We start from the raw sequence: 15,293 nt of genomic DNA, 5'->3' as shown, positions 1-15,293 counted from the left end.
TCTGCCTTTCTGTTCTTTTTAGGTCAGAGCGTATTCTCTTATGTCCTTATGGGTTTTAATTCAACTGATAAATAATAACCAACTCAGGTTTTGTCTTTTTCCAAACATATTTGTGAGGGAAGGAGGGGACTTTTGAGTATAAGTTCTATTATTATTTCTAGTTTGTGTCACTGGAAAAAAATCTGAAAATAGAGCTCATAGGAGGAGCTGCTATGCTTTCTCAACATTTGGTTAAGGACTGAGACCACTTGAAACCTGGAATAGTAACCAGCCCAAGTATCTTGTCTCTCATGTCTTCCTTCCCTTTTCCTCTTCAAAGGAGTACAAGCAGAGGGTTCCACTTTGAGTATAGTGGCAGTGGGGAGAATTGCAGCCATCTATAGTTCTTTAGGTCTGTCTGTTCACCACCACGCACGTATGTACAATACCCAGCACACTGCCTTTCAAACAAACAAACACACACAAAGCAAAACAAACGCAGCTCATTGCTATTGGGTCAATTCTGACTCAGAGACCCAATAGGACAAAGTAGAAGTGTCTGAACTCTGAGTTCCCCAGACTATAAATTTTTGTTTATTTATTTTAATAAATCATTTTATCGGTGGATCCTACAGATCTTATAACAATCCATATATCAAATGTATTGAGATATTTGTACATATGTTGCTATCATCATTCCCAAACCAGTTTCTTTCTATTTGAGCCCTTGGTGGCAGCTCCTCTTTTTCCCTCACCCTCCCAACCCCGTGAACCCTTGATAATTTATTAATTATTTTTATTTTCATATTTTACACTGTCCCTTGTCTCCATTCACACACGTTTCTGTTTTAATCCTCCTGGGAGGGGTGTTGCATGTCAACCATTCTTTCTCCCCCAACCTTCCCCTACCCTTATGGTATTCATCCTGAGGGGCTTATCTGCCCTGGATTCTGTGTGCTGAGTTCTTATCTGTACCAGTGTACATGCTCTGGTCTAGCCAGATTTTTAAGGTAGAATTTGGGCCATGATAGTGGAGGGGAGGGAGCATTGAAGAACTAGAGGAATACTGTTATTTTGTCAGTGCTATACTAACCCCTAGCTGGCTCATCCCTTCCTGTGACCCTTCTGTGAGGGGCTATCCCATTGTCTAAGATGGGCTTTGGGTCTCCATTCTGATCTCCCTCATTCACATCATAATAGTTGTTTGTTTTGGTTCTTCTGATGCCTGATACCTGATCCCATTGACACCTCATGATCACATGGGTCAGTGTGCTTCTTCCATGTGGGCTTTGTTGCTTCCCTGCTAGATTCAAATGTTTAAGACCCCCGACACTGTATCTTGTAATACTCAGGTTATAAATCTTTACAGGCACAGAAAGCCTCATCTTTATGCCATGACGTGGCTGAGGTTATGATTAGAAGCTCAATATGCAATCCAGAATGCTAGTAGGGCTTCTTTAGCACAGCGCCCATCACAGAGTAAATAGACACATCCTTTATAAATTTTCATTAGAGACTGGTTGATGACAGCATTGGCTACATGACTTCAGGCACATCACACAACCGTTATACTTCAGTGCTTTAAAAAATAACATTAAAATTGATTGAGAGTATCCAAGTGGATTAATTTTGCTGAGCCATGAAATACTTTTCAGATCCATGACTATAAATTTTCCAGAGTCTGCAGTATGATAAAGCTGAACTCTGGGCACTCATAGCTACAACACCAACCCCTTTCAAGGTCAAATTCTACTCTTAGAAACTTCTTCCCATTTATTGTTTAGTTTGACCCATGGTGGTCTTCCAGCCCAGTGCTTCCTCTGCTCCAAATGACAGCTGGAGTCTACTAATTGCTGATTCCTGTCGGGGCTTCTCTCTTCTTAAATTCCAATTAGTCACCTGAGGCTTAATAGAGGTCTTGGGGAGCATTCGTACCTCTCCAATAGCAGATAATCTCAAGAGCCCTTTCCTTTAGTTTTGGAATGCAGGAGCATTACAGATTCTAGGTGTGTCTATCATCGACTGCTAGAAAAAGGAGCCTTTGCTCCTTGAACAGACAGTGACTAATGTTGGGGAAATACAACTTAATATTACAAAGGTCCACTGGAGGAGGAAGTAAAATGTCTCTGTGCCTGATGAAGAATCCGATAACCAAAATGTGAAATGCTGATGTTCAATACTGCAGAGCATGGTAGGTTCATGATAGCGGTAAGGATTTGTTTTCCTCTGTGCATCCTTAAAAGCCAGCAATTCCACTAGTTTATAGGCTTCAAAACCAGGGCTGAGATTTCAGTGTTCTATGCACATTTTCCCATCAATTCAGTTTATCTGAAGTGCCTGGGACCAAATAATTCCCTCCAAGGCCTCACTGCTCCTGGTTCTTCTCATTGCCTGGAGAATGTGTTCGTTTTCCTTAATCTTAACCACGAGGATATTGATTGGCTCCTCTATCTAGAATTGTAAATAATTTTGAGCCATTCCAGAAATTTTAGCCAATGCACCATAAGGAAAGGTGGAGCTAGTCTTAGACAATTCAACCTCCAGTCTCTCTGAAGATCAGCAACCACTGGGCAACTTTGATTTCCCTTCTTTTCTTTGCAAAATGGACATATTGATGCTTGGAAAACCACACGTAAGTGTGTTATGAGTTAGGAGTTCTCCTTCTGCCCCTCCTCGGGCCTCACCACAATGCTCCCTCTTTTAACATGAAGGGCCTAAGTCTTAACACCAAAGTACACTTCCTGGGAAATTTGATTTATGATGATCCCAGGAGCCAAACAAAGTAGCTCAGACCTAGAGAACTTCCTAACCATTTCCATTTCTTTCCCCTCGAACACTTGTTTTTCTCTATCATCCATAGGCTGGCCTGATTTGGGATGAAGCATTTTTAGGGCATTGCCTTTGCAGAATCCATTTGGCAAAGCCCTCCAGCATTACTTTATTGGTGTAGATGCTGACAATTCGGATTATCCTGGCATCTGGAAATTTTATTTTGTATTTATTTATTCATCAACCTCTTTCCCAAAGAGATTTCAAGTAGCTTATAAAAATGCACAATGTGCAGCAGGAGAAAATAAATTAACAATGAGGAATAACATTTGGGGCAAAGGGAAAGTACAGTGATGGTAATGAGACAGATGGCAATGAGGAGCCAGGAGCAAGGCTGGTCTGGATCCTATCTTGCAACTTAAACCTGTGGAAGAACGGATGGTTCCTTGGTGGGTGTAGACTCCTCATTAGAGTTTGATTCTGATGGTAGCCCTGGGCATCTCTTCTACCTTATACCTCTGCAGAGAGGATAAAAGGAAGACAACTGATACCACAAGAAGGAGAATGTGTGTTGTGTCCAAATCAGAATTGCAATCACTTAACTTTGTTCCTCTCTTTTTTTGTACATCCGTGAGAATGTAAAATAAACACATATAAATCATCTAGAAAAGTTCTGGCCATAACCATATTCTTGCTGGATGATAACTTTTCTTATTACCATATTCATGATCCAAGGGCTATTGGTGGGGAGCACATGGGCAAATGTCCCAAACCTAAGCCAAGTGGCTAATCTTTGAAAACTCTGAACACTTCTGCTTCTCAGTCTCTACAAGAGGATAGTCAGAGCATGTCCTGTGCTGGGCTGTCTTAATAATTCAGTGAAGGAGTTTATGTAAAACACCTAGAGCCACAGCCTCCCCTCTTAAGATCAGTAGGAATACATGCTCTTATTAAAAATTCTACACTGTCTAGTTGATTTAAACCCAGGTGACTCCATGAGGATCATAAGGGAACTGTGTTCTATGGTGTTTTTAACATCTAATCTTCTGTTGTGAAAGAGATGGAGAACCATTTCTTCTGAAGTGGTTCTGGGTGGATTTGAACCTCTAAGCTTTTGGTTAGTAGCTGAGTGTGAACTCTTGGCATCACCAGGGACTTCAATATTTGTGGTCTTTTAGTGTATCCTTCTCATGTGAGGACATGGGCCCAGCGACGGGAAGAAACTTGCTTATGTTTGTGCTGTACATTCGTGGCAGCCCTGGATTTAGTTCGGGCCTGTAGTTGTGCCTTCTAGCTTTGTCACTGCATACTCTCCTTGGGTCATCACGACAACTGTGCTGCTTCCCACTCTGTCTTTTCCTTCCTAAGGGAAATCGCTTCCCTCATCACAGAGGAGAGAGATCTAGAAATGACTTTCACCAGAGGAGAGAGATCTAGAAATGACTCTCAGGGGCTGTAGGGTGTCCTGGCTTGTGTCTCCCCTGCTGGGTCAGCATTAAGTTGGGCTATCGTGTCCAACCCCCTGGGCCAAAGGGAGGGGTCATGGGGTAGGCTGGTTAGTGGAAAGCCCATTGAATTTGGAGTCAGAAGTCCTGGTACCATTTATCAACTGTGTGGACCTGGGAAAGAGGTCTAATCACTTTGAGTTTAATTTTACTAAGCGCTAAAATGGACATAAATTCTAAATATCAGACTCTCTTCATTTTCGTAGTCATTACAGGCTGCGAATATTTAATCTGTATTAGGCACAGTGTAGTGCTTTCATACATTATCTCTCACAACACCGCAGCGAGGTCAACATTGCACAGCTATAAACACTAAGACTCTAGGTCAAGCGATCTGTGAGCGGTCACCCAGATAGAAATGACTGAGCTTGGTTTGAAACAAATTCTGTTGTCAGGGGTTGTTTTAATTTTTTTTTAAGCAACTAAGCTTTATTCAAGGATTGAGCAGTTGAAGGATAATAGCAAATTTCGATGTGATGAGAAAGACAACCCATTGCTCTTTATGCCCCAGTGGTTTATAGCTATGGCTCATTGTTATTGACTGAGTAGAGGTTTACAGAGCAGGTCAGTTTTCTGTTTAGCAATTTATATACATTTTGTTTCATGGCATAGATTACAATTCCCACAATGTAAGACCACATGTCCCACTTCCTCACTGTGCTGGTTTCCATTCTCCCTTCTTTCTTATCCCTTCTGAATTTGTACTTGTATAAATGCTGTTCTTTTGATCTGTAAGGGTTGATTATTCTAAACGATGCATGGACCTCCCTAGTGTTATTGTTCCTCTCATAGACTTGTCTGCTGTTTGGCTTACAATTGGGCCACAGGGGCAAGTTCAGTTCCAGACTTGAAGGATGATTTACATGTGTTATGGATTGAATTGTGACCACCACAAATATGTGTTGCAGATAATAGTCCCTGTGCCCATGGCTACCATCCCACTTGGGGGTGGGGGTCTCTTTGTAATGTTAATGAGAACATAATAGTGTAGGGTGTGTTTTGAGTTCATCTCTTTAGGGGGTAGCAAGAACAGATTTAGCAAGAGAGCCAAAGATGATCACCAAAGAGCCAAGGTACAGCAGTTTATTTATTTATTTAAACATCATTTTATTGGGGGCCCTTAAAGCTCTTATAACAAGTCATACATCATTTATATCAAGCACATTTGTACATATGTTGACATCATTTTCTAGATATTTACTTTCTATTGAGTCCTTGGTATCAGCTCCTCTTTTTTCCCTCCCTCCCCACCCCCACCCTGGTGATCTCTTGATAAATTATAAATTATTTTCATATCTTACACCAACCACTGTCTCCCTTCTCCCACGGTTTTTTTGTTCATCCCACTGGAGGTGTGTGTGTGGTTATGTGTTGATCATAGCAATCAGTTCCCCCTTCCTCCTCTCCTCTTTCCACTTTCCCTCTACCCTTCTGGTATCACTATTCCCATTCCTGTTCCTGGATTCCACGTGTCATGGGCTCTTATCTCTTAGCTGTACTTATGCACATGCTCTGGTCTAGCCTACAATGAAAGGCAGTACTGGGGTCATGATAGTGGGGGGTGCAGAAGCCTCAAGGAACCAGAGGAGTATTACATGTTTTATCGGTGTTTTATTGCACCCTGATTGACTCATCTCTTTCCTGTGACCCCTCTGTGATGGATGTCCCTCTGTCCCAAGCCCTCTCTTTCTCAACAAGATGTTTTTGTTTGTCTGTTTGTTTGTTTTGGGTCTTCTGATGCCTATAGACCCATCACTCCCAACTTTGCCTCCTTATTCGCATTTTATTCTCCCCAAGTACTTTTGTGCTTCTTCTTATAAGGACACTGGATTTAGGGCTCACCTTAAAATCCATTGTGACCTCATTTTAAACTAATTACATCTGCATAAACCTTATTTCCAAATAAAGTCACCTCTGAGATTTGGCTGGACATAAAGTCTTGGGGCACACAATGCACCCCAGCACATTGAGCAGTGATCAAATCAAGTCATGTTTACCTTAATTTATCTTCAATGGGAATATTTTTCTTTCAAACCATATTATTAGCACCTAATTCAGATATCACACCATTCCGTAGTTCAATCATATCAAGCAGTGTTGTGCAATCGCTACCACAATCAGTTTCCAAACATTTTCTTCCTTCTTGAACAACTTGATATCAGCACCCCACCTACCCCTGCCCGCTTCCCCTGCTGTATCCCTAGGAACACTTATTCTAGCTATTGTCTCTATAGATACACACATCTTGGGTTTCATATACCCCCAAACATAGAAAAATACAAAACAGAGAGTCAAGAAGGATACCAAAAATGACAGAAATCAACCCCAAATACAAAAAATCCACAGAAAATATTAAAAGCAAATCAAGTACAGAGTATATCTAAAGGGAGATCAAAAGACAAGATTTTATCCATTTAAGTCAGATTTATCATTTTAATCTACTCTAGTCATCTCTCCAACACTCTCTGCCTGATAACCAGGTTATTCCCATCCCGCCATCCAGCCCTGGATGGAGGGGAATCACTGGAGGCTTATTCCCTGTGTAGATCCCGCAAATGTATTTTGGGCTTCTTCCTTTGTCATCCATAGTCTTCTGCACATGAGAATCTCACAATTTAAACTCTAATACTATTCTCACCTTCAGATTTGGATTATATATGTTACAACCCTTGGCTCACAGATGTCGGTGTGCTTCTTCCATGTGGGTTTAGTTGTCTCACTTAGATGGCTGCTTGTTTGAAAACAAGCCTTTAAGACCCCAGATGCTATTCTTTCTGATAGCTGGGCACCATCTAATTTCTTCACCACACTTTGCTGTACCACTCATATCTTCTATGTTTTCTTCATGAGGGCGAATATCAAGCAGGGCCATGTCATAAGAACGAATTGTTCTTACTTAGATTGGAACTGGAATTAAGTACAAGACCCAAATCCATTCCTAAATCTATGTTTTTTATCTGCCTCTGATTCACCTTAGAGACATCTTGTTATTTTATGGCAGAGAATTTTATCGATCATCTCCCTGGACCATAAGGACCTTCTTCTGTTTATAGTGGCATTGATTAGACCATGGTACTAATTAAAAAAAATAAAAAACCTATAGAGAAAGTGAGATTGAACAAGGGTAGGCCAACTCAAAATTGCAGTGCATGGATTATTGACTTGTATAGAATAAATCCTTGCACAATTAGCGCGATTTAAGCAAACAATGGGTGTTGGTGATGAGGCCAAACTTAAAATAATGTTCACAGATAAGGTCAAACACAGACGTTATTTATCTATTTTTTATTTCAGGAAGTGACCTTGGCTTAATGGCAGCAAACAGCACAATGGTGACGGAATTTGTGCTGATGGGATTCCAGCTTCGGCCAGAGTTGCAGATGGGCCTCTTCTTTGTGTTTCTGATTGTGTACCTCTTCACCATTGTGGGCAACCTGGGCATGATCCTATTGGTACAGAGTGACACGTACCTCCAGACTCCCATGTACTTCTTTCTTAGTCACCTTTCCTTCCTGGACATTTGCTATTCCACTGTAATCATCCCTCAGCTGCTTAAGACCTTAGGGGCCGAAAAGACAGTCATCACCTTTGAGTGCTGTGCCACCCAGTTCTTCTTTTTCACACTTTATGCTAGCACTGAATGCTTCCTGTTGGCCGTGATGGCATATGACCGTTATGTGGCTGTGTGTAACCCTCTCCTCTACACCACAGCCATGACACCAGCGATCCGCCTAAGACTGCTGGCTGGGGCATATGCTGGTGCAATGGTCAATGCTGTGATCAGAACAGGGTGTACTTTCTCCCTCTCCTTCTGTAATTCCAATTATGTGGACTTCTTCTTTTGTGACCTGCCACCCTTGCTGAGGCTTGCCTGTAGCGACACCAAGCCACGGGAGCAAGTGATCTACCTCTTAGCTTTTATAGTCATCACAGCCAGTACTTCCGTGATTCTCATCTCTTACTTGTTCATCATTAGGGCCATTCTGAGGATACGGACAGCAGGTGGCAAAGCCAAGACCTTCTCAACCTGTGCTTCTCATATAACTGCAGTGGCTATTTTCTTTGGGACTCTCATATTCATGTACCTGAAAGGTAACATGGGCACATCCCTGGGAGAGGACAAGATTGTGTCTGTGTTTTACACTGTGATTATCCCCATGCTCAACCCAATGGTCTACAGTCTCCGAAACAAGGAGGTGAAAGGGGCTCTGAAGAAAGTTTTTAAGAAGATGAAGATTTCCCAAGAAGAGTAAGATCCAAGTTCCATCGATTAAGAAACTCCTGAGAAAAATGTTCTGTGCTTTGGGCTTGCTTTCTTCACACATGATCCATATCTCACAGTTACAAAGGCATACCAAAGTAGAAAAATGTAGATTGGAGTCCTAGTATTCTCTTTATTAGCCCTGTAACCTGGAGCTAGGAATGTGTTGGCTCCTTTTCGTAATCAGTAAACATTTCTGTCTTGCTACACTTGAAGATAGGATCAAGAGAGATGGAATGTCAAATGGCCTTGTAAATAGTAGCACGTTATAAAATGTAAGATTCTAATGAATTTTTCTTACCTAGTCCTGGCTATTCTTTTACCTTTCCTCGTTATTGTTGAGCCTTTCCTCAGCTACTTGAACATTTTATACTGAGCTCATCTGTGCAGAATGAGCAGAATGGCCAGAATGATTCACAGCAATAGCTCATTGTTTGGATAGTAAGGACAGCCACATTCTTTGATTGTGGGTGGTGAGGTAAGAGTCAGCCTTGACCAAATAGCACTCTTCTTAACATTGAGTTAATCCAATTTAGACACTGTAGTCAAACACAAAAATGGCTAAACCTAGGGGGAGAATAAAAGGAAAAGGAGATGTAAATAAAGAGATGTCCATAAGAATATGTCAGATTCTACTGTCCAAGATGATGTAGAAGATCAAGGTACTGCAGAACGAGAGAAAGATATATTGGTTTACACTAATTTTGAAAACAATTTGTTCATGACGTAGGGCTGGACTGTGTCCCAAATATAACTTTTGCAATATTTCTTGACCACCAAAGGTCAGAAGTTCTATTTTAATATTGAAGCATTGTTCATGGACCATCTGCCTCAATTAAGTCAGGCTATTTTCTATTCTATAAAAAATGAAAACCGTCATCTACTTCAATTTCCTAGAAGACATTTACTTTATGGTCAGAAGACAGATAGTTATGAATCTGACTGCCACCTCCCAATGACCTCCACATATGCTGGAAATATTATTTGGGAAACATGTCAGTCCAGCAAATATTTACCAACTACTCTGTATCAGACAAGATACTAGGGCCTGGGAATATAGTAATAAATAAAATGAACATGGCATCTCCCCCCATGGAGATTAGCAGCTGGGACATAATGGACAACGATTACATGGCTAATTAATTTTTTTTACAATTTCTGAAAGTGGAAGAGAAGCAGGGGTACAGGGTATTGTTATATGGCATAATGGGGACCTAGTTGGTGTGGTCAGCAAAGATTTCCCTGAGGAACTAACTTAAATTTAAGCTGAGTTCTACACGATACATACGCAATAGTCAGGGACTGGGAAGACCGTCCCAGCTTGCATGAGCTGAAAATGCAAGGGCCAGAAAAGCAGGATCCCTAACAGCACAGTAAGAAGTCACAGGGGTACAGTGTAACGAATGAGGGCGGCTCAGCGTGAGATGCAGCTGGTGAATGGAGAAGAAACTAGGTCACAGAGAGGCTTGCAGGCTTGCGTAGGGGCGTGCGGCCTTTATTGAAAGAGGGGAGCATGGAGTGTGAAAGGGTCAGATCTGAATCACTAAATAATCTCTTTGGCTGCAGGGTGATGGGTGGAATAGTGCCCGGTGGCAGTCGGGATGATGGGCACAGGGAATGCACTTTGTATAAGGAATGGTACAGCCCAGGGTGCAGTACTCGTTTTCTATGCAAGACAGTATGCTTCACACCAGGTTATACATTAAGCCAGATATATCTAGTAGATATATGACATGATACTGGTCTAGGATTGATTCTCGGCAAAGAGACGAAATCAGGGGAAGCATTTTGATAGCACCCACCTTCTCATTAGTGCTCTCCTTTCCTGAAGTGTTACTTCCCTCATATATTACACAGATATATCCCTTCTTGGGCCCTTGGGTGACTCAAGTGGTGAACTCTGCATTACCAATGGGAAGGGGGGCAATTTGAACTTATCTGGGCATTCTTGGGGAGCTCCCGTGGTGCTGGGCTTATGTGTGTAGCTGCTAACTATATGGGTTAGCAGGTTGGCAGTTAAACTCATCATTTAAGGCATCAAATTGTGTGGATCATAACAAACTATGGATAACCTTGCGAAGAATGTGAATTCCACAACATCTCCTAGTGCTCATGAGGAACTTATTTGTACATGGAGGCAGTTGTGCAAACAGAACAAGGGAATACTGCATGGGTTAAATTCAGGAAAGGTATGTTTCGGGGCTATCTACCCCATCATACTTATTTGATCTGTATGCTGAGAAAATCAGCAGAGAAGTTGGATTATGTGAAGAATGTGACATTAGGCTTGGTGGAAGGATTATTAACAATAAGAGATGTGCAGATGACACAACCTTGCTTGGTGAAAGAGAAGAGGACTTGAAACACTTGCTGAAGAAGATCAAGGATTTGCAGGCTTCAGTATGCATTAAGGCTCAAAATAAAGAAGACAAAAATCTTCACAACTGGACCAAGTCTGAAGTTGTCAAGAATTTTTGTCTTAGTTGGATCCAAAATCAATGCTCATGAGATCAGCAGAACATTGCCTTAGGTCAATTGGCCGCACAAGAGCTCTTTAGAGTATTGGAAAGCAAGCAGGTTGCTTGGAGGTGTGTCTGACCCAAGCCACGGTGTTTTCTATTGCCTCCTATGCAGGTGAAAGCTGGACGCCGAAGATGGGAGAGAGACAAATAATTGATGCTTTTGCAATTGTGGGGTTGAAGAAGAATATTGAAAGTACCATGGACTGTTCTGGAAGAAGTGAGGACAGAGCACTCCTTAGAGCAGCAGTTCTCAGTCTATGGGTGGCAATCCCTTTGGGGGTCAAACGACCCTCTCACAGGGGTCGCCCGATTCATAACTGTAGCAAAATGACAGTGATGAAGTAGCAATGAAAATAATTTTATGGTTGGGGGGTCACCACCCCATGAGGAACTGTACCAAAGGGTTGAGGCCTTAGGAAGGTTGAGAACCACGGCCTTAGAGGCAAGTGTGGGGAGACTTCATCTTACATACTTTGGGTATGTTGTTAGGGGAGACTAGTCCCTGAAGGAGAAGAGTATGCTTGGTAACATGAAAAAGAGGAAGGCCTCAAGATGACTGACACCGAGGCAGCCACCATGGGTGCAAGCATGGGGACAGTTATGAGGATGGGACAGGACTGGGCGGTGTTTGGTTCTCTTGTGCATAGGGCAACTATGAGTGGGACCTATTTGACGGCACTAAAAACAACCCCCTTTCTGCCTCCCACATCCTTCCAGACTGAGGAGCGACTTGTGTACTTCCATGTAGATCACCGTTTCTTTAGGATTGGGTGTACAACAGTGTTTACCGCTGTTACCTTTAACGCCTTCCAATGTTCTCCCCCGCTTCCATAATTTCCCCCCTGATGTCCCTCTTATTGTATCCTGTCATTCGCTTTACCCAAGTGAGCACAATTCTACCCTCTATCCAGTAATTTACCACCCTTAATAGCCATCAAAGAATGTTCCTTTTAGTGTGACAACTTTGGTTGACTTTTTACAAGAGTGGCTTCGTGCAATATTGGTCCTTCTTTGATTGACTTATTTTTCAAGGTACAATGTCCTCCACGTTCATCTACGCTATGAGGCATTTTACAAATTCACTGTTAATCGTTAGCATTCCATTAAATTTATATACCAATGTTTGTTCAACCATTATTATAATGCTGGTCTTTGAGGTCCTTTCTGTAGTTTTGCTAGTGTGAACAGTGCTGCCAGGAGCATGGGTGCATATGTCTACTTGTGTCCGGTCGAAGCTCCAGGCTTATTACAAGCAGAAGAAGGCTACACAGTGTGGCATCCCTGTTCCTAAATGTTTAAGGAAGTATCATACCACTTTCCACAGTGGCTGCAGCATTTTAAAGTCATACCAGCAACATATGTTTTCTGTTTCTTTAAAAATACTTTTCTCTTAAGCTGGCATGAGATCTTATCTTAGTGTTGTTTTGCTTTGCAACTAATAATTAATGGTCCTACGAATTCCTTCTTATGCTTGACTGGAGTATCTGTTTACATATTGATTTTTTTTGTATTAGTACAGTTATCGGTAGCACAAATGGGTGTGCTTGACTCCTAACCTAAAGCTTGGCAGTTTGTTCACACCCAGGGGTCCCGTGAAATAAAGACCTGGAGATTTACTTCTGTGACGATGACAGCTAAGAAAGTCTGTTGAGGCAGTTTTACCCCATCATTAATGGGGTTACCAAGTAGGACACAAATAGGCTTGCAATTGACTTGCCAGCAATGGGTGCACAAATATGTCTGGAAGAGTCAATACTTCAGGTAAGAGCAGCAACAATCAAAATGCCCCTTCTACTTTTCACAATCACGACCATACACACAACCATGGTGGAAGTACACCTCATTTTCTTTTCTATCCCTCTTACTAATATGTTGTCTGCTTATAATCGACAGAGAAGGAAAACTGCCATATAGCCATATGCCAGTGAATAACAATGAGCTGTGGAAGCCCCTATCCTCCCTGTGCCCACCTATCTTCCTTCATCCTTTGGAGGCAATGAAGGAGGAGGGCGGTTTGTTTATTTATTCTAAGTGATGCTAAAGTTCAAAGAAGCCTGTAGGTTCTGAATCTCATTTTGCCTACTGCTGAATTAAGGCCCCTAACAACATTTTCTCATGAATCTTGCTTCGGCATGTAGTGTGAGGATAAAGCACCTGAGAAAGTGGGGAAAGCTGACAGAAGTTGAAAGGGAAGTAGTCAGCTTGCTTCCCTGGGGTGTTCCTGGACATCAAGGTGCTTTGTGGACATTATGAAATTCATCCTTTTCATCCCATTGGGAAAGAAAGTCTGCTATTTTCATGTATCTATCTCTTCTTTAAAAATCATGTTTTCAAAAAAAAAATCATGTTTTCTAAAAATGGTTGAAAAGAACATGTGCCTAATCCCTGTTCTCCACATATCTTTATCCTCCTTTAAAGCAAAAATAGTGCACACACACACACAGAAAAAATGACAGCAAATGTCATAAAATAGTACATTTTGGGGAGGGTAATGAAATGAATATCTGAACTCTTTCTAGGTCTACTCTTAGTATTTGATTCTTTAAGCTCTTCAGAAATGTATTTTGAAAATAACTTGTCTATACTTGACGCTTTATATATTCACTGTAGACACAGTCTAAATTATTTTATTCATAAATGAATAAATATTGTATGCTGGTCACAGTTATAGAGGTTGGGAGAAATAACAATGAACTATACAGATAAAAAATAATTCTTGCACCTTTGAAGTTTATATTGTAATGGGACAAGGGGGGAGGTAGACAATACATATAGCACATAAGTAAATAATATAACAAATAAGTAAATAATATAGAATGTTAAAATAGTTATAAATGCTATGGAAAAAAATGGAGGCATTGGTTTTATAACTTGAGTCTGCAATGCTCGATGCTAGAGATAGTGGTATGAGAGCTAGGAAGTAATTGTTCCCCTTCCAGAGTAAATATAAGTTCAAATAATTAGTTTATCACAATATTCATTAAGTTCTGTGTTCTAGACCCTGAAATGTTGGATGGATATGACATGATCCTTGATCTAAAACAGCTTTTAATTTAGAAGGGGAGATAGATATGTAGATAAATATTGCAGCAGGTATGGAAGGACCTTAGAGTCATATGGATGAAATGGAACTATTGTGGAGTAAATAGCTAAGTGTTTGCTGAACTAATAACCACAAGGTAGGTGGTTTGAATACTCCCTCCCCTACGTGCTGCCACCAGAGGCACCTTGTAAGAAAGCCCTCATGATCTGCTTTGGAACAGTTCCAGCCTGGAAACTTCTTTGGAGCATAGTTCTACTCTGCATATATGGGGTCACCACGAGTCAGACCAACACAAAGACAAATGGTTTATTTTGGAGGGGGGAAGCTCTTGCAAGAATGAGTAATCAAGGAAGTATTTAGAAGAGTCCACATTTCCAGTGGGCAAGTCATTTGGGGGTGGGGAAGAGAAGGCATTTTTGATGGTAGAGAACAAAGACCCAGTGGGTGTGAGAATTCAGGGATCTTGCTTCTTCAGCTCCTGGTTTTTGGTGTCTTGGTATTTATCTTACTCTATGTATCGACTACTCCCTTGTTTAAATTATTTTATATCGTAAGAGATTAACTCAGGATCCTGCTACCCTATAACAGCCCCATTTCTTTAATATAACAAAGATAGCATATTCATTCCCAAATGAGATTATAACCCCAGGCATATCGGTTCAGATTTGCAATATATATTTCTGGGGAATATAATTCAACCTATAACTTTCCTCCTTTTGTCATTATTGTTAAGTACCATTGAGTTGGTTCCGACTGATAGCAACACTGTGCACAACAGAAGGAAACACCAGCCAGTCCTCTGCCATCTTCACAATGGTCTCTATGCTTGGGTCCATTGTGGCAGTCACTGTGTCAATCGATCTTCTTGAAGACCTTCCTCTTTTTCATTGCCCCTCTGCTTTCCTAAACTTGATGTCCTTCACCAGGGACTAGAATCTCCTGACAATGTGTCCAAAGGTGAAGTTCCACTATCTGCCTTTTACGGAACACTCTGGCTGTACTTCCAAGACAGACTTGCTGGTCCTTTGGGAAGTCCATGGTGCTTTCAAGATTCTTCTCCAGCACCACAATTCTTTATTTTTAAAATCATTTTATTGGGGCTCATACAACTCTTATCACAGTCAATACATTCATTAATTGTATAAAGTACATTTGCACATTCGTTACCCTCATCATTCTCAGAACATTTGCTCTCCGCATAAGCCCCTGGCACC

The 15,293-nt window shown here is 41.3% G+C and overlaps 1 protein-coding gene across 1 annotated transcript; it reads left to right on the top strand.

The window, feature by feature from the left end:
- The first annotated feature begins 7,564 nt into the window (after positions 1 to 7,564).
- Positions 7,565 to 8,506, top strand: LOC142446346 (olfactory receptor 9I1-like). The gene has a single exon (XM_075548105.1). It carries the CDS (start codon positions 7,565 to 7,567, stop codon positions 8,504 to 8,506), a length of 942 nt encoding a protein of 313 aa, XP_075404220.1.
- Positions 8,507 to 15,293: the final 6,787 nt, after the last annotated feature.

The sequence above is a fragment of the Tenrec ecaudatus genome, chromosome 4 (assembly GCF_050624435.1).
Source record: "Tenrec ecaudatus isolate mTenEca1 chromosome 4, mTenEca1.hap1, whole genome shotgun sequence".
NCBI lineage: Eukaryota > Metazoa > Chordata > Mammalia > Afrosoricida > Tenrecidae > Tenrec > Tenrec ecaudatus.
The sequence above is the reverse complement of the archived record's forward strand: the minus strand, read 5'-3'. Positions and strand labels throughout refer to the sequence as shown.